Source organism: Lissotriton helveticus, chromosome 10, assembly GCF_964261635.1.
Source record: "Lissotriton helveticus chromosome 10, aLisHel1.1, whole genome shotgun sequence".
NCBI classification, from domain to species: domain Eukaryota; kingdom Metazoa; phylum Chordata; class Amphibia; order Caudata; family Salamandridae; genus Lissotriton; species Lissotriton helveticus.
Window position 1 is genome coordinate 1,148,312,428 of NC_136071.1, and position 25,382 is coordinate 1,148,337,809.

A 25,382-nucleotide genomic window follows, 5' to 3' on the forward strand; every position below is an offset into this window, starting at 1 on the left:
GCCTGGTCCCATGGGAAATTTCTATTGGCCCGGTTAAGTTCCCGTTCACCATGATTTAGGCTCTTGGAGTTTTGTACAAAGCCTGGATTGCCTGCAGCATAGTGGGACCAAATCCTGCCCGACTTAGCACCTCCCAAAGAAAGTACCAGGAGATCCGATCAAAAGCCTTTTCGGCATCCAACAATATTAAGGCAATCGGATCTCCTGCTACTTTTGCTGCATCAAGCAGTATAATAGTTCTTCGTACATGCTCCGTTCTTCCTTTTTTTGGGATAAACCCATGTTGCCACTCTGAGACTAAGCTCTGTATACTTTGGGATATTCTACTGGCCAGAATTTTGGAGAAACTCTTGCAGTCCGTATTTATAAGAGTAATTTGCCAGTAGGATGACATTTCGAGTGGGGATTTATCTTTTTCGGCAAAAATTAAAATTTTTGCCAGAGACCATGATGGAGGAGGATCAGTGCCGCCAAAAATTGAAACAATCACTAAAGTAAAAATGTCTTTGATCTGTAATTCAAAAACCTAATAAAATTCTGCTGGTATGCTGTCTAGTCCCGTAGCCTTACCATCTGGCAGGGCCTTGATTGTGCCCGATATTTCCTCCCAGTTTGGGGAATGCTCCATCTGTTCTTGTTCTTGTGGAGAAAGTTTGGCCATGGGTATAGGGTCAAGATAAGTCGCTATGTCTCCCTTCTTATCCTCTACTAGTCTTACATCCTCCTCAGTATATAGGTCCCTATAAAACCCTTCAAAAGCTTCATGTATCTTCCCCTGATCTTTAGTGGGTTTTTCCAAATTAGTATTAATTGCGGTTATTGTGTTCATTGTAGAATGTTGTCTAATTGCTAGTGCCATCTGATGCCCTATCTGCTCCCCACATTCATAGATTCTTCCTCGTGTTGCGGCCCATTTAGAGGCTATCCTTTCTGAAAAGATTGAGCCTAACTCTGCCTTAACTGCTGCTAGTTTGTGTTTAATAGCCTCTATATCTCCCCCTGTTTTAATTGCCTGAGTAAGTATTGTTTCTTCTACTGTCAGTTTGTCTTGCAATTTCTGCACTTGTTCCTTTTCCTTTTTGCTTCTACTGATGGAGAAGCTAAGAGTCTCACCCCGAAAACCAGCCTTGAACGTGTCCCAAACAATCATAAGCGGGGCAGAGTCTAGGTTTATTTTGAAGAATTCCACTATCCACTTCTGCATAAACTTTATATTTTCGGCATCATATAGCAACGCCTTTTCAAATGTCCAGTTTGTGCTTGAGTCTCTGTTTTTTTTAGACCTTTAAGGGTTAGTGATAGTGGGTTGTGGTCTGATAAGAACCGGGGTGAAATCTCAATATGGAAGAGATTAATCAGTGAGGAAGAGATAAGAAAATAATCAATTCTTGTCAATGATGTATGTGGTGCTGAGAAGAACGTAAAACCCTCTTGTTTAGGCCTCAATTCGGCCCAAACATCTACCAGCCCATGTGTTTCAATCAAGTTTAGCATAGCCTGGAACACCTTTGGCTTTCTCCCTGTATATCTCCAGTTCTTGTCTATTCGCCAATCGCTAGGAAGATTCAAGTTCAGATCCCCACACAATATGATGGGAGTTTTCCAATGCGCTAGCTCCCCTGTAACCCAGTCTATTACTCCTGGGTCATCCTGATTGCTCCCATATATGGAGCTTAGCGTGAATGTGCTATTTGCTGTCACTGAGCACCCCACTATCACCCATCTTCCGAGGCTGTCAGATTGAACCCTATCTATTTGTAAGGCCAACCTGTGATTAGCTAACACCCCTACTCCTTTCACTTTCGCCCCCTGTGTTGTAGCTCCTATTACCTTCTACCCTAGTGAGTTCAAAATTCGCTTCTGAGACCCTTCGACATGTGTCTCTTGCAGACAGATTAAATCTGGTCCCAGCGCTCGCAGACCTTGTGTTATCTTCTGCCTTTTTGCCACGTCGTTGAGCCCGCAGATGTTTACAGATATTTTAATTTTAGTTGTGTCAGTCATCCCTTACTAATGAATTTTCCTCCACCAAGCTGCCAGTTTCTCCCTCTCCTTTTTTTTTTTTTTAGTCCCCTTTCCCTTTTTTTCCCCTTCTTTCCTGTGACTAAATTCAAGCTACTCATCAGGAAGGAGGGAAGAGGAATTAAAGTCCATTCAGTTCAGTTCCCTGAATAGATTCTATGGCAATCAAAAATGGGAATGGACACTGGTATCTACTATAACCATTGGTTATATTTGAGAACCCTCATAGACGCTTTGATTTTGTCGATGCGGTGTATCTTTTTGTCCGCCCCTTATCTAGCGTCATGGCATAGTCATCGGGTAGTCAAATGACGTGCTATATGCCTGCCTCACCCGAGGCAACCTCTGGTAAATGTAGAAGTGTCCAGGAATTTCAGGGACAGCAACAGAGGAATGATGTGTAGAGCAGTCAAAAGAATATGTTAAAAAACAGTGTCACACCAAAAACCAAAATTTATTTTAAAGAGGTGGGCACTGGTAGTTAAAAAATTGTGGTATATTGGATAATCGAGTTACTGGATTATCATATGTCTCTATAGGTAGGTCGACATGTTTCAGCTCTCCTGGGCCCAACAGGGTCTACGGAGCTTTCGTCAGGACAATACAAAAAAGGAAAAGAGGAGGTAGTACTCACACCACTTGTGTAGTTTTCAAATTTTGTATGAGACTCTCATACTGAAATTCCTGCATTGTGGGAACAAAATCAACATTATACTTCTCAATGAAAAAGTTACAGTTGCATATAGCACACATACAAACAGTCTTTGTAATTCGCAAGAAAACAAACAATCATTGTAATTAGCGAACACTTATTTTTAGTGTGCACAACACTGTGAGCACTGGAGCAAAAGTGGAGCTGAGAAGAGGAGAGTAAATAGGTCCAGGTCTATACACTGTCAGTCACCATTGGGCAAAATACAAAGGATTCCTTGTGGTCACCGGGACTAAGATCATTTTCTAGAGCGTGCATTGCTCTCTGTGTGTATCTTATTTGCATGTTACTATATTCCATTCGTTATTCACAGTATATCACATCAACAAACACTAAACGCGCAGAGTGCAGTATTCTACAGTAATCGCGCAAGAACTGGTAAACATAATGTATGTACGGTAGTAAGTATATACAGTGTTAGAAAAACATGTAGTGAACGTAACGAATATTCGTCGTGCATCTTATACTTCATGTATGCTAGGCAGTGAAGAGTTATCTAACATCAAGCAATCAGCATTTATGCTGTGTAAATACCTTCGTTTTAAGTCAATTTCTCCACGTCAGGGTGCAAAGAGTCGCATTTAAAGTAGTGGTCCGTGCTAGGATAATAAAACAAACATTGTGCTAGCTGTAAATACCTTTTACAAACGGGGAATCAAGACGGTAGTTAAGGAGATGGAAAACGCCATTCTTACCCACGTGTAGGAGAACATTAGCTCCTAGTGCTGACTCTGCCCCTGGTAAGGGGGATGGTCTGTCTTCCTCGTCTATAACATCTGGTGTCAAAATAGATCAGGGGTTCACAGTGAGTTACAAAAATACCTGAAAGATGGTGGTTCTTAAAGGGCAAGATATGTACACATTAGCGGCCGGTGTCTCGCCTTCGAGTAATGTTAATTAAAGTTCGCCATCGTGATTAACAGTATAGTATTCAAATCCAATAAGTATATGAATACTGACAGTATAGTGTCCACATTCAATTAGTAGATGACTATAATTCTGTAGAGGTAATTACAAGGAACTACGGCATAAGAATCAATAGATTTTCCACGGGCCTAATCGCAACTAATGTTGGAAGAGGACAATGCATATGTTGACTCTCGCACGGACTTATTTAAGGGAGAGTCACACGGTCCTGTGTAAACGAGGACACTGGCCAGGTGATATCACACAGGTATAGTGCAGAGCTGGTAAATTGTAAGTAATATACACACTTAACGTTGTTTGATGATCTAAATTCAGTAATGTCCCTCTAGTTTTTACAAGGATAGCAGGAATTATTCTAGAGCCAGATTAGTAGAACTGATGCTATGGGATATTGTCATTCATCCCTGATATATGGGTTCTGAGACGGTTCACCCATCTTTGTTCCTTTTCGAACAGTATCTGTTCTGCGTTGTTATTTTTGTCATGGAGCATTTCCAAAATGGTCCATCTGAGATCATCACATGTGTGTCCTGCTTCCACAAACTGTGTACAGAGCTTTGTTGTGCTTTTCTTTAGTCTAACGTTGCTCCTATGTTCTCCTATACGTATTTTAACCTTTCTACAGGTCATACCTACGTATTTCTGTTGGCAGGGGCATGTCACTAGGTACACCACATGTGTGGAATTACAATTCGTATGCTGTCTTTGGGTCCAGACCAAATCCTTGGTGAGTTGTAATGTTTTAGTAGTGTTGGTAAATTTGCAAACTCCACATGTTCCACAAGGATAGTGGCCAATTACATGGGCCATATTGACATCTCTGATGGTGGTTTGCGTAGGTTTTTTTCTAGGGCGTGTATGGACTAGCACATCCCTGAGATTCTTGGTCCTCCTGTTTGCAAATCTTGGCTTTGGCCAGTTGAAAGTGCCTGATGTAATGATCTGCCAATTCTTCCTTATCAGTTTTTGAACATCATAGGTTGCCGGGCAGTAGGTGGTAATACAGGTTACAAGATCCTTAATCGGTTCTTTGTGATGACTCTGTAGGAGGCATTTGCGAGGCTGATTTTTTGCTCGTTTCTTACACTTTGAGATTACCAGTGGTGTATAGTCTCTAGCTCGTAGTTTGTTGCTTAGGACTGTTGCTTGTTGTTTGTAGTCACTCTCTTTGCTACAGTTGCGTTTGTGTCGTAAGAACTGACTATACAGGAGATTGTCTCTGAGAGGTTGAGGGTGATAACTCAGATACGACAAGAGACTGTTCTTAGCTGTTGGTTTTGTGTAAGTCTTGGTCTCTAATTTCCCATTTTCAGGGGAAATTGTTAAGTCCAGAAAGTCAATTCTTTGATTGCTTGCAGTAAAAGTGAATTTAAGCCAGCGATCTTTGCCATTTAACCACTCCATGAACGTAGTCAGATTTTTGTTGATATCCCAAATAAGCAAAATATCGTCGATATACAGTTTCCAGTATAATATACTGGAAACGTATGGGTTGTCATTATTTAAAACGAATTTTTGCTCAAATTGGCTGACGTACAGTCCAGCTACCGACGGAGCAAATGCGCTACCCATGGAGGTTCCATGGCACTGTAAAAAGAGTTGGCCGTTGTATTCGAAATAATTCTCTTTTAAGGCCAACCGGCAGCATTCCAGGATGAAATGGCGGGGGGTCTGGTGTGGCCACTCTTCCAGGAAGAGTAGATCTTCAAGCATTTGCATTGTGTCATCTTGTGGCAGGCTCGTGTACAGTGATTCGACATCTAATCCCACTAGGATCATCGTATTAGGGTCGAAATCTCTGTCAGCTATCAGTATCAGGAGGTCCCGGGTGTCCTTTAGATATGTCGGGGTTCTCTGAACTAGGGGTTTCAGATACTCATCTGCAAACTTGGAGAGAGGCTCCAAGAGCGAACCAATACCTGAAACTATTGGGCGTCCCGGTGGAGGGGACTTGTTCTTATGAGTTTTTGGTAATGAGTAAAAGAACGGGACTTTCGGTACTCTTGGTGTCAGAAAATCCGCTTCCTTCTTGGAAATCCATCCATTTACCTCCATTTACCTCAGCTTCATGTGTCAATATTGCGATGGTATTTACAAGTCTTTCCGTAGGATCAGAGTCTAATCTCTTGTAAAAATTCTCATCAGACAAGGCAAGGCATTGTTGGTTGTATCCTTCTTTTGTCAAAATAACCACTCCACCCCCCTTGTCTGCTGGTTTTATGACTATATTGTCATTGTCTCTTAGTTCTTCAAGGGCTCGTCGTTCTTTGTTATTAAGGTTTTGATAAGTTTTTTTCTTGTTGTCCAAATTGTCAATCCCTTTTAGAATTGCCTGTTCGAATGTTAGTATTTCAATCGGAACAGTATTGTTTGGTGGTGAGAATTTTGATTTTCTTCTCAAAGTTGTATCTCCGTCATTGGATTGAGTTGGAGATCCGTCAAAAAAAGCTTTCAACTTCAAGGTTCTGCAAAATTCAGACAATTCACATTTGAGTTTAAAAGGATCTAGAGGAGGGGTAGGTACAAAACCGAGACCTTTATTTAGGATGGTCGTTTGTTCATTAGTCAGGATAATATCTGAAAGGTTCACAATTAATGACTCTTCTTGTTCAAATCCGTCTGAGCTGATGACATGCTGCGTGTTTGAACATTGGGTAGATGGTCCTGCCATGTCAGGTTTTTCTTTCTGCCTCGGGGTTGATTTTGGCCTCTTCCTAAAAAAGGTTGTTGTGGTTGATGTGAGTTGTTAGGAATAGGCATCAGTTGGTTTCCCATTTGTGGCTGCTGTTCCGTGCCTGGATTGTAGGGATTCATCCATCCACCAAAAGGAGGCATAAACGGTTGAAAAAAGGGCATTGAGTTCCCTGGAAAGAAGGGTGGTCTTTGCCATCTGTTTCCTCTATTACCTCGCCGTGAGCCTCGAAATCTGGAATTGTTACGTCCCCTTCTCGGCATCGGTTGCTCTGAGTTACCTTCTGAGCCATCGGAGGACCACCCCGTCGATTCGGCATCTGAGGCATTATCTGTTCCTGTGTAATCCTCCTTCGAGTAGGGGTGCATCCGTTCTTGGCTAAACTTTTTGAGGTCTTTTGCCAGTTTCTGTAGTTTGTTTTGCATTAAGAACTCCTGTGTTTCGTCCATTTCTTTCACAATCTCCTCTAGTCGTTTTTTGTAGATCTGTAAATTCAAGCTACCCCTTGTGCCCATTCCAGTACCTCCTTTTGGTGCCCTCCTCCCCTTCCCACCCCCCACCCTTATTGAGCAGTCAAGATGACCTTGGATGATGGCAGTCAAGTGTGAGTTCCAGCCATCGAGCCACCCTTATGAAAACAGCGAAGAAGTACTAGAGTCCCGGGAGTCTCTATGCAAACATTTAGTCCATAATTATTCAGAATCATCGTCTTTTTTTCCGTGATTTCTTTTAGGTATTCACCAGCCTTAACCTCAGATAAGAAGACTCGCGTTTTTCCTTCATGCAGCACCTTTAGTCTAGCCGGGTTCATCAGAAAGACCTGTGCCCCTCTCTGCTGGTATGGTGAGATTAGTTGGCGCAACCGCCATCTGCGCTCTACGGTTGCATGGCAGAAGTCAGGTTTTGCAAAGAATTTGACTCCATTCGCCTCCCTCTGTGCATTAAGTCTTGCTTTGTCATAAATCAGTTGTCTCAGTAGGAAATTACCAAAGAAAACCAGAAAGACCCTAGGTTTACCATTAGATTCGGTTTCCCCCCATCTAGGCTTGATGTTGAAGGGGAATCGATGGGCCCTTTGAATTTCCAAGTCCCAGTTCCAGTTTGTCTCGGAGGGGAAGGCTCTTATGTCATAGTATACATGCACCATAATACTGAGCAGTTCCAATGCGACTCTCTCACCTACCTTTCCAGGGCGTAGGAGGAAGATGTATGATGTACTAGGAATTCACTGGGCCCTGGCAAAGAGTATTGAACGGGAGGAAAGAGGGTTACGCTGACCTTTAAAGGATCATTGTGGCTTGTAAGTAAAACAATTGGGTGTCTACCTGATGGTGGAATCTGATGCACTTAATTAAGTAGATTCAGATGGCTTTTAAGTACTGGAACATTTTTTCCAGTCAAGGCTTGGGTTTGTTGATTCCGTAACTTGACAAACAACAAAATTGTCTGCCATGGCAGAATATATGTGCTTGTATCTATTAAGGATTTCTCCAGATGTACTGACTAAGGTTCTTGAGGAACCATTACATTGGCAAAACCATTTAGGTAAGGAAATAGATTACACAACAAAGAGGTTTTGGAAGTCCATACAGACCACTTATTCATATTCCTATTTGTGATGTGTCACATTGATGCATCTGGCACAACGCAGGGAACTGACTGGTTGCTTTGACCCTACACACAAGGTGTTGCATAACAGCTTGTCCAGTGATATGTCTGGCCCCTCTCCAAGAGTCCAACCTCCCCTTATATATGTGTTCTGTTTCTCTTGCATTTAGATTTCTAATTGGAATGGAACTAAAATTGTAAGAAAGTAATTTTTTGATGGATGAGCATCAATTGCATGTTTATTTAAATTGTGAAAAGCTGTTTGGTATGCATGAAGAATAGTAATGTGATCAGATTTCCATGTTCTCCTTTTTCCCTTGATACTTGGTCAATCATGGATGGCCATGGTAAAATCGTGTTTTTGACCATGCATTCATTTTTTGTCACTGTAAACATCTAAGACTTCCTCTCACACATGTAGCTGCCAGCTATTAACTTGGAGAGCACCTCGGGAAGTCAGTCAAAGCCTGAGAAGCACCCAAGCACAACAAACGGGAGGAGAAACCGAAGCCTGCGGCCAGAATCCACTGAGGCCATTGAACTTGAAACCTTTAGGTAAGGAACAAACACTCTCCTTGCCAATAACACTGTGTGCCCCATTAATCACCGCTTCGAGTCTACAGCACAAGCAACTGATATATTCACATGAATTCCTGTTGATCAAGTGAGGTCCTGAGAAAGACTTGAGGAAAAAAAAAATTAAATACACACCTACGACTCCTCTTTTGTGGAGAACACTTCTGATTTCCATGTGGTTTACGTTTCACCTTGACTAGTCCAAACATGTTAGCTGCCTTTGTTTCATTACAACCTCAGCTCAGCAGAATAGAAGGCTTGTGACCTGCTAGTATGTGGGCATGTTGCCTCCGCTGCACCCGTATAAGATGTCTGGGTTCTCTGGTCATAACTCTCTGTGCCAATGGTCCATGCCTTCTGTTCAGAATGTTCAGTGTTTTTTCCTCTATAACTCTGTTTGCAAGGGTATCTTTTGACTGCGTAAATAATATTTAATCTTAATTTTTTTTCTTCCACTGGCAGCTTGACACACATCAAGCTGTTCCTTACATAGTAAGTTCTTCCACTGATTTGCATAATTAAATTGTATATAGAAAGTACCTTTATTAGCTAGTCCCATGGGTAACAAGCTCTGTGAAAATCAAAGGTTTTGCCTTTTGCATGGTGCATGCACACCACAACCACACTGACATATATCAATCATTCAAGCGCATATGTATACAGAGTAGGCACATTCACACCTACTGGCACCCATGCACTACACCATGAACCTACAGGTCCCAGTCACTGATGATCCTCAATGGCCCGAGACATTAATAAACCTCAATGGCTCAATGCATCATTAACATGCCTCAATGGCAACATTTGTCAGTGAGCATCAATGGCCGCAGGCAGTAATGAACAACAGGCCCAAGGTGTAATAAACCTGAATGACCTCAGGCAGTAATGATCAGTGGACCCTGTCAACTCTTGTTATCATCATCCATGGCCATGTTTGGCTGGATAAGTGAGTAAATGGATTGATGAATGGGTGACTAAATGAGTGAAGAATGAGTGCATGGATCGGGGAATGGGTAAGTAGATTAATGAAGATGGATACATGAGTGACTACAGTGACGGATGGATGAATGGATAGATAAGTGCTTGCAACAATGCCTTACACCATGAGTTGTTATCCCTTAGTGCATGTTCATATTTGCACCCTAACTCATTAATTCTAAATACACGTTCTGGGTTGGCTGGAGGTGTCATGTCTGGCATCTGGCCACTCTGTAGCTGTGATCAAGTCAGACATACTTACGCAAACACTTGGCATGCCTGCGCTGCTGGTCTCCCTGTGGCATGTCTCCTAGCATTTGTTTCCCCCACAGCTATGAGGTCTGCAGCTGGGCCCCACATTACTCTTCTTTTCCACTCTCCTCCTTCTCACTTCTGAGTACTTGGACAACTGGTCATGGTGTTTGCCCATAAAGCGCAGGTGGTGGCCAAAGGCATGGAAGTAGAATAGACACAGAAAAGGCCCTGTATTGAATTGGTTGCACAGATAGTGACAATGGAAAATATTGATTAAAGGGTAAACATAGACAGAGACTCTCTTTTGAGCTACGGTATTATATTAATTGACAAAGAACTACAGCAAGAGATCCACTGGTTTTAAACATAAAATGATTGGGTGTTTGATTATCAGCACAGACCATGGAAGGGCATTAAGTGAGTATAGAGGAATACCGGCTCATGCTCCTGTCTAAATGCATGGATGTAGGAAGAACAAGAGGCTGTCAAGGTCTTTGAAACCCATCTGTGCCACAGGAAATATGGCAGACACATTGGGAGGCAGGATTTTGCTCTCCATGGCACTTGCATTACTAATAATGTTCTGATGTGTCCTATGTAACACAGAGAAAGGATACATTTTCATCTCACTCAGACTACTCCAGTGTGCGTGGGCCAAGGGGGCATCTCTCCCAGCTTACAACTGGACCCCCAGGGGACAATGGAAGTCGAGAGTTAATGATGTGGAGATGGCAGTACAGGAAGGATGGCCATCAGTACAGGAGAGTGCTAGAAATGCTGCTCCATTTACAGTCTTGTCTCGCACAGCAGCACCACAGAGGACTGATGTGAGGAAGGCCTTGATGGACTTGGGTGATGGACACCTTTGTGGTGTGGGGCTAGCGCCTTCGAACTGACTCGTGCAACTGCTCTTTCAGTGAATATCTAGGTGAGAAGGAAAATAGTTTAGGTGTCATGACTGACCACTACAATGAAGCAATGACTGATGAATGTGGGTTGCTCAATTTGTGAGTGAGACGCAGAACTGACCATTTGCCCCTCACGCTGGGACAACGGTAATACCTTGCACAAATCGCACAAGTACCATTAAGTCAAACCAAAAAATGGAAACCATTCTGTATTCCATGTGTCAGATCCAGTACCATCCTTTGCCTTACTGGTCAAATACGGTCCAATACCTGTGAAAGCTAGGCTCTTGCCGCTCTTCATTTGTGTATTTGTGGCTAGAGTAGATTATCCATTTATTCCAACAGCATCTTCATTTGTGGCCAACAAGTGTGGAAGGGGAAATGAAAAGACTTTGGAAAGTGTGTTGCTGATATTTATCATGTATAGGAAATCACCTACAACACTGTCCTATGGGTATCAGGGGAGAAGGTGATTGGTGGGGGCATGCCCCTCAAGCACTATTCCCCCTCCTCCCTGGGTCTGACAAATTGAAGGAATTGCAAAGGAGGTGGGGGTCTGTCATACACAATTCCACTATCCTCTAAAAGTCTTTCGAGCCCCAGGTGAGGGGGCAGATCAGTGACCACCCTTCCTTTGCTTCCCTTGGACCTGTCGCAGTTGCATACAAGATCAGGAAGAGGTCCCTCTCCTGTATGGTGTCACCACAGTGGAAGCAAGCTTTGTATTGAATAGAATGAGTCAGTCACAGGTTTCTTTTTTTTTTTTTTTTTGAAAACCTTTATTGTGCAGATATAGCTGACAAATACGGGCCTACAACCCATCGGGCCGGCCACCACACTGTATTAGCACATAGGCCAGGAAAGAAACTCCAGCAGGTCTCCGATATAACAGATGCAACAGAGCAAAGCAAATAGCCACAAGGAAACCACGGTGAGAAGGAAAAATGAAGGTTAATTTTACAATATAATAGGGTGAGGAGCAGGAACATTGCAGTTATTAAAGTCCAAAAGTCCGTGGCGGGTCGTCAACAGGCAGTGGAGCAAGACACAGCGAGTTTCAAAAAAAGGAACGGTTACATCATAGCAAGGGCAAAACATGAGTCCCACATCAGCAAACAATACCATCCACTGCCCAACGCCCACCCGTTACCACAAGAATACGCATCAATACATAGAAAGGAAGTCAGGATTGCAATACGAAGCCATCCGCTACATCGACCCAGGGAAAGAGAGAAGGAAGGGGAAAAGGGGGAAAGGAACATCAGAAAAAAGGGATGAAAAAACAGGGAAAAGAGGATGCGGCCCCACAGTATATGCCCCATGGCGAATAAAGCACACAAAAAAAGGGGCAGCCCACGGAGCCAAAGAAAACAGGAATAATGGATGCGCAATAAACATCGGTAGTAGAGAGGCCGTGTGCCCACGCTAGCAAAAAACACCCCAGGAGGCCAACATGTAGACGCAGCACCCAGAAAAAGAATACACAAGAGCCATAGAACCAAGAACCAAAGAAAAACAAAAAGACAGACCCCCCCCCACCCGCCCCACCCTGCACCCCTGCGGAAGGCTACGGCCTACCCCCCCAGCAGCGTGCCTGTCGCCCTAACCGGAAACCCGAAATATAGAAGAGTCAAAAAGTAAGGAAGAAACCATATAGGCAAAAAGAGAGGAAGGGGAAAGGAAGGAAAAACTATCGGGAGAGGAGACACATAATCAGAACTATCAGCCCCCAACTCCCCCGTCCGAGCACATTCAAAGCCCACGAGAAGATAAAGTCATTGCAAAACAATAAACAGGTACCAGGAATATGAAGAGGAAGCAATCATACACGTAGAGCCGCAAGGCGGTCATCCGGTCACGCCACAAAGTAATAGTCCGGCGGTGCAAGGTTATCTCAACCCTGTCCTCGTCTGTCCAGTGCCAGAGGCACAGAGTGCACAAAGAACCAGAACATGAGGGGGCAGAGGTGAAAAACAGGGATTCCAAACGTCGAGCTACTACACAAGTTATAACAGCTTCGGACCGGATGAGCAAAAAGGGACAGCAACAGCAGCAGGCAACTCAAGCGCAGCTCCGCAGACCAAGGGGAAAAAATTGCCCCGGTGAAACAGTTACAGGATCTCCGCTCGGCAGGCCGAGGCAAAAAATCACCGGGGGACCCGGCGAGACCGATCCGGACGGATCTCGGCTGGAGGCTCTCCAATGCATCCACCACAGGGAAGAACTCTTGACAATACCAGGCAGCAGGCATCCGAACGTCCAAACAAGCGGTGGCCTTAGTATTTTCAATTGCCAGGAAAGGCACCGCAGCACCCTGAAGCGGCGAAGCCATACACGCAGGGGACGGCCCAATGAGCCGGGAACAAGGGCTACCATCCAACCCATCGACCGGCACAGTCATGGAAGCACGCCAGGAACACAAGGCGGCTAAAACGTCGCCAACTGTAGGATCACCTTTACGGTATTCAGCAAACGTGCCGTGCGGCGAGCCAATGCCGCCGTCCCCAAATGGGCGTAGATGCAGGGTGTGGGCCGCCATCTTTGCAGCCCGGCGCGGGCGCGGCAATCTCCGACCCCAATCCGGCCACCAACAGAGCTCGATGAGAACCAGCCGGCGACAAGCAATGGAACCCTCAGGGCAAAAAGGCAGGCCACCAGAATATTGAGGCAGCCGGCGCCACCGACCCACGGGCACCGCCCGCCGAGACCGGGCGGAGGGTTTCAAGATGGCCGGACAGGAGAACAAAGGGGAGACGAGTCGCCCATTCGGTCAACCCCCGTCCGTGGAAGGCAGCACTCCACCACCAGGTCCCCAGACAGCCAGACCAGGCCCGGTCAGTCGCCACCGGTCCAACCGCACAATGGCCGCTCCGGCCGACCCCGCTCCTCCACCAAGGGGTCGGCCCCGGCGCTCCGCCCCGCCTGGGCGCCGCATACGAGTACCAGGCCTGCCCGCCCCGGAGGCCGCGAAGCGAACAAGGGCGCAGCTCAGGATCCGCGGCACTTAGGAACATCCGGAGCAGACGGTGAGTGCCAGCAAAGCGTCATAAGTCCATATTCCAGCAAATAAGACTTCTCGGGGCAGAATAAGGTGCAGGATAGACAGTTCAGGCAGGAAGGTTCGACGGAGCCGAGCTACAACGCGGCCATCACGGTCGCGAGCTTGGCTCCTCCCCCCAGTCACAGGTTTCAAAGTCTGCATTCAGGTTGATGGAAACCATACACAACATGCAAAAATATAGTTGGGCTGATAACAATACTGGGGTTGTTTTCCACTGAGGGCTTTCAAGTGACCTTATAACGGAGGAGATCAAAGCTTGAGTAGTCTGTATCTTGCATGTCCTGTATGTGCCTCTCCCACGAGCACCCTCATATGCTGATACTGTGAATCAGATCTAAAGGGAGAGCAAGGTCACATAGCCATAGACATGATAGCCTCACTTGAGCTCGGCTACATACTTCAAACCACATTTTTCCCTTGCAGATGTTAAAAATCATACAAATAGTATCCATACACCCCCACCTTCCTGTGGTCATCCCTACGTATGGGCTGGTGTTCTCTGGTCTTTGTCAGAGAGCAGGCTGCGTGCTGGTAGATGTTCTGTCATAGCATAGCATGGGGGAGATCGGCTGACACGTGTCCCTGCAGATCCACTGAAGCAGGCTTTTCTGGAGACCCAGGCGAGGCACGGGGATGGCATTTCATTATCCACCATTTTACCATCTCATTGACATCTGTGGAGACATTGTAATATAGTGAACCAGCTCCAGTTCTCCCACCGTCACTTTAGTATGTAAGGAGACCTGGACAAGTCTTGCGAAGGCATCTTTCTTGCACCGACAACACAGAAGCAAAAAACACATTTTTCACTGTTTTGGCATCACCGCAGAGAAAAGAGAACAAGGAAGGTCATGGATAAATAGTGATTGATCAGCACTAATGGTACCACCTGTTTCTTTATGTTGAACCAATACAATGACTTTGCTGTTGTGTTCATACCCTAATGGTATTAATCGGTTGATGACCTGCATCTAGTGTACATTTAGATACGTCCAATGTCACGAGAGGAACGTTTCTTGTAAAAAGGACACCCGATGGGTGGATGTTTTAACAGCCTATTAAATTTCCTATCATTGGACTTACCTTTTGTAGTCCATGTGTAGAGTGCGATCTTCTCCCTAAAGCTGGCTTTACCACCGTCCCTCCCTAACTCAAGGTACTGGCACTACTCACTGTGTTGACCTTGTTTGGGTTCAAGACTCAGTCACTGATCAGTAGAATGGTGAGTATCAGTTAATCTTCAAATATAAAAAGTTATCTCTAAAGACACTCTTTTAAACATTTTATTCTACACATCATTACAAAAACAGCATGTTTACCCCTGTGTTATGAAGCTGTAATTCACTCTGCAGTTCCATCAGGACAATTAAGTTGTTCTGTCTAGTCTCTTCAGGACATACTGCACCTGCTTAGGTACTGGTGGCATGTAAAGAGATGGTGAGGATATAACTTTTCACACATAGGAAAGACACATTGTACATGCCTGTTATCTTTGTTGTTTATATCCATTCCTATTTCAAACATTCATCATGCACCATCTTTGTTCACAAGTGCACCGGAATAAAGCTATTGGCAAAATATCTGTATGACATGTAACTAAACATGTCTTTTGTATTTATAGAGAGGCTGAATTTATATCTGATAGACACATCTAGCCGCAGATTCATAATCTTAGAATTCTCCCCAGGCGCCAGACTGGATCTGGGAAAACATTTCAGCTGTACCTCTGCGTGTCAGTAGAGGGCATTGCATGACTCCGTAGTGATGTCAACCATCAGATGCGATGTCGATGGAGTCCATATATAGTCCCTCCTGATGCGCTGACTTCAATTTCTTCTTTTCCGCTCTTTCAACACGAATCCGATAAGCAGTTCCTCAGACCGTTTTTAGGCCTACCTTGACGTTTTTGTCAAACGGAACAGTGTGCTTTTAAACAATCTCTAATGTCCTGGGGGTTTAAGCCTTGTTGTTCCTGTGGTAGACAAATGACTGACATGGACCCTCACTCTATTTGTATGTGGTGCCTCAGGGAGCACCAAGACTCCGAGGAGTGTGACTCCTGTCGCCAACTTCGCCTGAAAGCACTGAGAGAACGTTGAGTGAAGTTCCTAGCGTTGCGGATCTCGCAGTCTTCCAAGGCTTCCCATCGATCTCGGTCCACTTCACGCTCCACGGACCACCCACGGGCCTGTTCCAGGAGCCGTTCCTGTGGACATCAGTCTCTATCGAGGTGCAGAGGTAAATCACAATGCAGGTTGTTGAAGTTGTGGCACCCCCGACTGCACCACATAAAGCATCCTCCCGATCTTCGGTTGAAGAGTTGGTGCACAAGTCTACCTCATGCCTCCCTACCTTACCTGGAGCCGGAGCGACCCTGACCGAGATGCGAAAATACTTTAATTCTCTTCATACTATCTTTGGGTCTTCACCTTATCCTGGAGTGCCCTTGGGCCCCAAGGAGGTGCGAGGAGCGTGACTGTGTCCACACCGGCAGGTTCGCCCTCTGCCTCAGTTCGTACTACAAATCCATTTCGATGCTGGTGGACAGCCCTTTGGGGTTACCACCTTCAACACCTGGGTCAATTGTCGGATGCGGCAGCAGTTGAGCTGCCTGTCTCGGACACCTTTCCACAGCTCTATCTGGAGCCCCTCCTGTTTTTCCTTCTGAGGATCACAATTTAGGAGATGAGGAATTGGGGTTCCCCACCCCATCTCTGATACTGTTCGACCTCCTCTGGAGGACCGCTGGCTGAGTGAGACGGGTGAAGATAATGGCTTGGAGTCTTCCCCAGCCTCTGGCCTCCTTCCCCTCTTGGCCTCGCTACAGAGGTGAGTTCCTCTCAGAATGAAATGCATAGGCAAGTTTCTGTGGTTTTGGATTTGCCACTTTCTTCTGTGGAAATAATGTCTGATCCCTTACCTGGCATCCTCCATCAGGGCCAAACAGGGTTGGAGCCGGTGCTTCCTTATAGTGAAGCTTTATTTGACATTTTGTTGGGGGCTTGGACTACACCTGATACGGGTCCCTTGTGGCTTGCTCTATTTCTTACAGGCACCATCCAGACCCTGGTGATCTGCCTTGTCTTCTCCGGCAATCTACACATTACAGTTTTGTGGTACAGGCCCCTACAGTGGTTTTGGAACAGTCGGGTGGTGCAGCCTCTTAATTCTGTTTACTCTGTACGTCTGCCTTCCTAGCAGACTTGTTTTCCTAGCTCCCCATGGACTTGGGTAGTTGGGGTATGCTTTTATTTCTTTCCATTGAGCCATTGGCAGTCTTCTGATTTCAGTTTCATTTTAACCATTCCACTTTCAGGTGATCCCCAGTGAGGAGTTCCTGCCTTCGGCAGGTGTTATTTTTTACTTCTGAACCGTCAAAGACAGATTATAGTTCCCACTCTGTGAACAATTTTTTGTTTTGTGGCCCTAAGTTGGTTTTACTCCATGACTCCTTTGCAGAGGCTCCCTATTAGGGGAGCCATTCTGCATCTGGTGCAGTTCAGGGCCTTCCTTCACAAGCCCAAGATATTCGGGGTATGATTCCGATTTTTCAGTCTTTGTCCAGGGTCACAGTGAGAGTGAGTCTTAGGAGTCTTGGCCAATTGCATCCTCCTCAGCAACGTGGCATAAGCAGGCTCTGCAGAGTAACCTGAAGTCTCAGTGGCCCCAGCACCGAGGGAACCTGTCTGATTCCATCCAGAGTTTGGAGGAGACTTCAAAAGATCTGCAATGGAGGGTGATAAACCCCAATTGGACTAGTGGCAGATCCCTCGCTTGCCCACCCTGAGCTGAGGGGGTTGTCCGGTCCTGGCTGTTTGCTTTTGAGGTTGGCTGAGATGTCAGGGCATTTCCCTGGTTTTGAACCTCCTCGCTTTGAACATTAGGGCAGATGAGCTGAGCTGACAGTGCCTGATAGATCACAAATGGTGCTGGTACAGGACATCTTCCAATAAAGTGGAGAACCCTGGCTGGATCTTTTTTCCGTAAATAACAAAGGAGAGAGTAAGGGATTTTCCACTGTAGTGGAGGGAGGTACTCCTGGTCCCCTGGACCCTAAATTATATAAACAACCATTGGACCACAAAAGCAGTCCTAAATGGGATAAAGGGAGATGGAGATGTGACAAAAGAAAAATATTCTTTTGTTTGAAGACCCCTCACTCACCAACCTGGTTGGTGACATGCTTCATCATCGGGGTCCCACCCGGACAGCCGAGTGCCGTCCGGGTGTGCTGCGACACCTGGCTACAGTGGAGCGTTTTTTTTTGTTGTGAGTGTGTTTGAGGTAGAACAGGCCTCTCCCCACCCCAATGACGCACTGGAATCTCGTGTCACGAGTAAGATTTCCCCGCCAGTCCGAACATGTATCTCCCATTGCCTTATTTCACGATGCTATTTTTAACTTTTGAATGCATGCATTGAAATACACTATCACTACTGGATACGAACGCTGACAGCCACTTTGCCATAATATGTGAAAGTGTCTAAAGATATCATCCCGCACTCACTGTCTCACGGATATTGATCGGCGTGAGTCTGAGTGTATAAAAGAATCGATCACGGGCAAAACGCACCTCTCTTAAACTGCTAACAGTTGACACAACCCAAGCATACTTGGATCACAATGCTGACTTTGTCAGTATTTTTACCACCGTATGTATCATGCACCTATAAGGTTTACACTTATCCGCATGAAGGGGAGCGCATGGAGCATGTATGTCACTGAGAAACCTCACTACGTTACAGGCATGTAATTTATTTGTTTGTGATTGTTCCTATTTTCTCCACAGGTTTCTCAGATTTTTTCCTCACCAACTTAGGCTTTGAGGACACCTACTGCAAGTATACAGTTAGGCTTAGGAATCTAGGGTTGGATACACGTTAGAGTGTGTATACCACCCAGTTTCCACTCACTTTTGGTCCTGACGAAAACCTGGAATCTACCACCACAGGTTGAAACATGTTATTTCACTTCACATAGATACTGTTGGTCTATTAAACCAACACCAGTATCCCACAATTGTTTTTAATATTGTACAATAGCTTCAGAATAAAATTTGTTAAGTAGTTATACTGGGACCCTTTTTAACATCACTACACTTTTTTTGTGCACCACACTCGCAACAAAAAAAAACGCTCCACTGTAGCCAGGTGTCGCAGCACACCCGGACGGCACTCGGCTGTCCGGGTGGGACCCCAATGATGAAGCATGTCACCAACCAGGTTGGTGAGTGAGGGGTCTTCAAACAAAAGAATATTTTTCTTTTGTCACATCTCCAGCTCCCTTTATCCCATTTAGGACTGCTTTTGTGGTCCAATGGTGATACTCCTTCTGTTGTTTATATAATTTTGGATCTTTTTTCCACCTTCAAGCATGCAGTGTCAAAGCTTCTGTGCGTGGAGTTCCCAAGAGAATTCTCTCCAGGAGATGCATTCATTTTTGCCTGTCTGTCCTACCTGGAGTTCTGAAGATCAGAAATGACTGGGTCCAATTTATTCCAATGGCAACAGTTTAGGACAGGAGAGCGCGCTACAGAGTACTTCTGGACATGAGCATCTGTCCTTCAATCAGGCTACCGCTATTAGAGGACCTTCTGTTGCAGCAGAAGGGCAGCATTCTGTGCTTGGGCCTGCATATTCTACACATCCACGCCTGGAGATTGAGCAGAGACAGTTGGCGGTGTTGGGTCTCGCTCCTGGGCCTGTGGATGTTATCCTAGCTAAATGGCACCCCTCTAAAAAGGTCCACCTACACTGGGTGCTGTGACAAATTTGTGGCATGGTGTGGTGTTTGCACACAAACCTGTTACATGCCAAACTGTTGGATGCCTTATTGTTGCTTTGTATTTGCCCCAGCAAGGCCTTGCTGTGGGCACCATTAGAGGTTATTTGTCAGCCGTTCCAGCCTTTTTGCATTTGCTGGATCAGTCATCCTTTAACTAACTTGTTGTGATGAGGTTTCTAAAAGGTTTAACACAACCATTTCCCCCTGAACCCTTTGTATTGTCCCAGTAGGATCTTAATTTGGTCCTTACTTTCCACATGTGTATTCCCTTTGAGCAGATGCCCGGGTGCTCATTATGTCTTGTGACTCTGAAGACTGTCCTTCTAGTTGCAGTTACTTCAGCTCATTGCATGAGTGAGCTTGGAGCTCTAACTGTGCAGCTGCCCCACACCACCTTTTATGCAGACAAACTGGTGTTGAGGACCAAGGCTATCTTTTTGCGAAAAGTCAGGACCCCTTTTCACGTTGGGCAAGTCATGACCATTTCAACGTTCTTTGCTCTGTCTCACCACTGGAAAGATGAGGAGAGATTGTTTTGATTGGACCACAAAAGAGCTTTACATTTCTACATCGATTGTACCAAAGACCATCGGGTAGACTGTCTTCTTTTTGTGGGATTCTCTGGAGCAAAGAAAGGCAAGGCAGTTCAGAAAAGGAGTTTATCAGAATGGATTACCCTCTTCATCAATGTTCTTCTATGCACTGGCCAAAAAGCAGCTTCCAGAATGATTGAGGGCTCATTCCACCTGAGCCAAGGCTGCTACCCCTGCGCTGGCACACGGCGTGCTTGTCCTTGACATTTGTCAGGCTGTAACATGAGTGTCCATATACACATTCATGAAGCACTACTGCCTTGACTGCCAGATCTGACAGGAAGGGCATTTCACCTTTTCTGTCTGGCAAGATCTTTTAGTCTGAGCCAATTCCCCTCCACCATGGGAGATTCTGCTTTGGTATCTATTCCAAAGGTAGAAATCTTAGGTTAGAATTATTCATTAGAATAAGAACAAGTTATCTTGGTTAATGCTCTTTCTGGTGGATACTCCATCTTACCCCAGGTCCCTCACTGCCCACTGCCTCCCCATTCTGTGAAATGGTCTCTGTTTCGATCTCAAAAGGTCTGAAACTAGAGATCTCAACACTGGTCCTCTGATTGGTTTTTGGGATCCCTGTCCGCAGGCGAAGACAGAGGAAACAAAGATGACATTAGCGAGCAGGGGCGGCTCTTATATGTGCCTTCGATGATCACTTCTAGATAGAACAAAGTCAACTGCCTGGCTTCACCTTGGGGTGCTCTGGAGCACTGCTGCGTGAAAGGTTTCCAGATGCAGGGTGTCACCTGGGAACATTCTAAAGGTGAGAAGTCTGAGTTTGTTTGGCATGTCTACCAGAAAGAGCATTCCCAAAGATAAGTAACTTGTTCTATGGGATAGGTGTGCCTTGACTTCTCCATCTCTGACTTAAGCAGCACAGGGTGCTGGAAGTGCTAACACTGCATGTAACTGGTCATATCGGGTGCCATCTTAGATGTGCGAAATGATTTGCCAGAATCAAAGTCAATAGGTCTAATAATGTATAATGTTATGTTTTATTTTTTTATGTGAAGGTTGACTTATTTAGAAATGTGGCAGAAGAGAATATTAAAGAATCTGTGCACTCTAGTAATATCTGACCACTAATGAAAGACCATGTAACGATTATCCGTAATCCGTAAAGAATACCAATGCAACCTTAACATCTTTATTAAATATAGTAGCCGAAACATATCACTAGTCTGGATATACATTTCTTATCATTTGTAATACTTTATTAACCCATTATTGGAGGCCGTATCTGAAATATTGTAGTCCCTGTATCTAACAGCTGTTTTTGAAATTACCTAAGGCATTAAAAAGAGCTTCTTTTCAAAAAGGCTCTTTTAAAAATGACTCTACTACTCATTCTAATTATTTTGTGTTGCCCAACTTAGATTCATGGTTAAAAACTGGATAAGGAAGAAAATGAAAACAGGGTAAAGGACAAAGGCATCATTCTCTAGGATAGTATATTCTATGCCTAGATATCCAGACCAGCAAATCCTGTGCCGGATGTCCTCACAAGGACTTAGTTGCCCATGTTGCATTTTAGTCCAAACTCTCAGTTAGCCCATTCATGTGTATCCATTGAGACTAAAGCCACTGTTGTTCATTTTGTAAGAAAATCCTATTTATAACTATGATTTTGGGGCCAATTGGTTCAAGGACCTTCCAGTTGAAATCTGTTAATGTTCTTGGCCTCCTCAATGTATGTCATCAATTTGGTCGTTAACATTTGCTGTCTAAATACCCTATACTGCATTCTCACTTTTACCTTCCTTGTTGTCAACCCAATCTATTGAAGATTACAAGGACACAGAATTGAGTAGATGGCGTTTGTGGCGTTTCAATTAGTGTGTCTGATCTAGTGCCACACAGGATTATTTCTCAGGATTACGTATTTGTTTTTTTTAGTTTCCGCATCTTACATGTTCCTTCTGAAATTGGCCGCATGCAGGGGGCCTGTTTCCACGCAGTAGATGTTTGTTTTGTCTTGGTTCGGACTGTGTATGTATCAGACGCTTCTTGAGGTTCTGAGATCTTTTAAAGGCCACTTCCAGGGCTGGAATTGTAGTAAGCCCCATGTTCAAACCTTCCTTAATTTATGGAAATTATCCTTATTTTGGGAATTACAGCACTCCTAGCCTTCCATGTGCCATTCTCAACCACAGAAAGGCTTCAATGCCAGGGTAGTTGCTTTCATGAGAACTGCCAGGTTCTGGCAGTCTATTTACCTTCATGCAGTTGCCTTTGGAGTTGTTGCATTGCCCAACTCCTGCCAGTGTTGCTGTCAGCAACTGTGATGGGCTTTGGACTCCACAGACTGTTTTTGCAGTGAGAACTGAGGTCTTCACAAATAGTTCACAGTTCTCCCTAAGAGATCTGAGACCTGCCTGGAAATTTGCCCGCAGTTAACTTTTTTAGGCCATGTCAGGCAGTTGCGGGTCCTGCGAAATAAGAGTAAATTGTCCTCGGATTCAGAGCCAATGTTCCACCTATTAATACAACCACCCCTAGTTTCTGATAGGCTTCACCTTGGTGTTGAATCATGATGTCTTTAATCAGCAAAGGACAGAAGGTGAGCAGAGATTCGGATGTGTTGGATTCAGATATTGCCAAGAATCTTTTGATCTAACTAGACAGTTCCACTCTGTGGAAGAAACGAAATAGTAGACTTACTACAGGTAGAGTAATCAGGATATACTGTTCTGTGTACAGCATGTTCAGGCCTAGAGGCTTCCGTATAAAATGCGTCCTGCTAGGCGCTATGTTGCTCCTTGGCGCTAGGTTCATACTATATGAAATATGCTCCCACCAAAACAGAATACAGTATGCAAACAACGTTATTGGTCTTTGTGAGAGAAGCGTGATTGTCGGGGGTCTTCTCTGGGTAATCTATCCTGAAGCACGTATGGTCTTCCAACACCCCCAGAAGGAAACCAAAAGGCCTATGTTAAGAGGGTGGTGGGACTTCTGTCTCAATGACGTGTAAAAATGAGCTGAATATTTATCCACTTTTAGTGTCAACTACAAGAATGAGCGGAATTTCAGCAAGCACCGTCACCATAAGCTCTTCCTGGACATATTCACAGCCCTGGTGAAGAACAGGCTTTCCTGCAGGTATGTTGGATCACCTGAAGGACTGAAAGATACTCTCTGGTGTAATTATGTTTGTGGGTCACATTTATGTGAGTCTTTTCTGCATCTCAGTGCTTGTATCTTGGCATGTGAATGAAAGTTAACAGCATCACCGTTTTACTCTGATTATCTGCTGAAGGGTAAGAAAACCTCAGGTTTCATTTCTAAGACACAGCCTCTCCTATCTGTGGAGGGCACTTGGATCTCTGTCCATTTTCATCAGGAGATTTCAACGGTGAGATAAATATCCAGTCCTTGTAGATTGAGACTGCAAACCTTACAGGGCGCTATTTCAACATTAAACATTTTTGGCATGCGCGTGCGGTAATATTGAGAAACATTTACCAAAGACACATGCATGTGTCTAGAACATAATGCGCAAATGCCCCCAGTGCATTGGCTGCACACAGGAAGTGGGCACACCAACAGGCTTTGTCCGTGCTTTAATGAGCGCATGGGTAATTGACAAAGAGTTGTGCTGATAATGGCAAAGCTGATAGGTCTATTTTTTGGGGGAACCTCCCAGACACCGGAAGCTGTCGCTGTTTGTGAAAGACATATTGTGGGCTTACAAAAAACATACAGGATCTTGCAGCCCACCCATTACTTTCCATTCGTTGGTGTAACTGTCACTCTTATTTGCTTGCTACTATTGGATGACCATCCTTGGTTCACCCTATCCATCTTGTGTGAATGTATGACGGAATTCCGTATGCGTTCATCTCGCATGCCTTAGGAACTCCGTCATTTGAATGAATGCGTCTTTATCACACATTTGTTCTGCACACAAGTCATTTTAACAACTTGCTTTAGGGGGGCTCTGGATATTGGAATAGTTTAATTCAATATTCCAACTCCAGCCTGCTCAACAGTAAGGAAGGTGTTGGACTTTAATTCCAACACTACTCCACCACTGCAACCCCACCTACAGAAAGTCGTTTTAACGACTTGCTTGCAGAACGAATGTATCTTAAATTCTCATTCGGTCTGTTGCCGGCGCTGTGACGGCACAGCGTGATTCTGGCTTCGTCCTAAAGGACGTTTCCCATTTTGTGTTCATCCCTCCCTGTAGCATAGCCTCTTTATCATTGCTTTGATTGGATAGCGTCTATGCTGCTTCTGCTTGCTCTTAGGAGACTACTTTATCTTTTTGTTTAAGCACTCCATAAAAGTGTATGTGTTTCCAGCTGTCTCCCTAATGTGCTTTTGTCCTACCCCCCACATTGATCTCTCTCGCCCATGTGCTTCTCTCTCTTCACTTGCACTTGTATTACTCTCTTGTTGGTCAAGTGACTGCGTTTTTGCTCTTATGTTGCTTGATCCCCCACCCTCCATGTTGTTTACCTCTCGCCCTTGCTGTTGCTTCACCACTCCACTTGCTCCCCAAACTGATCATGCTCATGTGTTTCATATTTTTTTAAAGCTCTTTCGCATTACATGATATTGGCACGAAATCCATCTGGGCTCCCTAAATAAACTTTTTTTTAAAAAGCCTGTGACCTTCTGTAGGCACACACCTGCTTAATAATACAGCATGCACCTCCAATATGCAGCAGCTCCATCGTTGTGTCTTTTTTCATAGACATATTGACTTTGCCAATGCATGTTTTGTTGGAGGAAGTGTTTGATAATAGTTGGGTGAGACTGTGTTTATTGCTCCCAACTGTCTTAGAAATAAAATACTGTAATGAAACAATCTTTAGGGCTACAACAAAGTTGGAGCTGGAAGCATTGCCCCTTTCTTGAACACACTGCATTGGAAGAATTAAGCTGAGCCAAAAACAAGTATTCTAAAAATTTGTCAGAAGATGAGGTTTATGTTGTAAGTGGTGTAATCAAAGGGAACCAACAGCAAAATATTGCATAGTAGACACTTTTGACAATGGGTCAGTATTTGTAGGAGCAGCTATGAGTAAGCTTATGTGGGAACATGTCTATAGTTTGTGACTAATTAAGCTGTAAGTCCAATAACATATAATCAAGACAGTAAATTAAAATAAGTCAACTTGCAGGGGCAATTAGTGAATAGCCTTAGCCTGCCACAAATTAAAAAAGCAAGAACCAGTCAGTTAAAATGTTGTAATCAAAGAACACACACTGATACAGAATCACAAGCTACAAGTCATATTGCCTTTGCAGTCTAACA

The 25,382-nt window shown here is 44.6% G+C and overlaps 1 protein-coding gene across 3 annotated transcripts in view; it reads left to right on the top strand.

Annotated features, from left to right (window-relative positions):
* NEK10 (NIMA related kinase 10) overlaps positions 1-25,382 on the top strand; it is a 1,104,115-nt gene that overhangs the window by 86,504 nt on the left and 992,229 nt on the right. For all 3 annotated transcript variants that reach the window (XR_013601712.1, XM_078663960.1, XM_078663961.1), the window contains exons 4-5: positions 8,383-8,516; positions 23,120-23,218. Coding sequence is in view for 2 of the 3 variants with exons in the window: in XM_078663960.1 (XP_078520086.1) it covers positions 8,383-8,516; positions 23,120-23,218 (233 nt within the window). In the remaining variant the exon portion in view is untranslated. The remainder of the gene's footprint in view (positions 1-8,382; positions 8,517-23,119; positions 23,219-25,382) is intronic.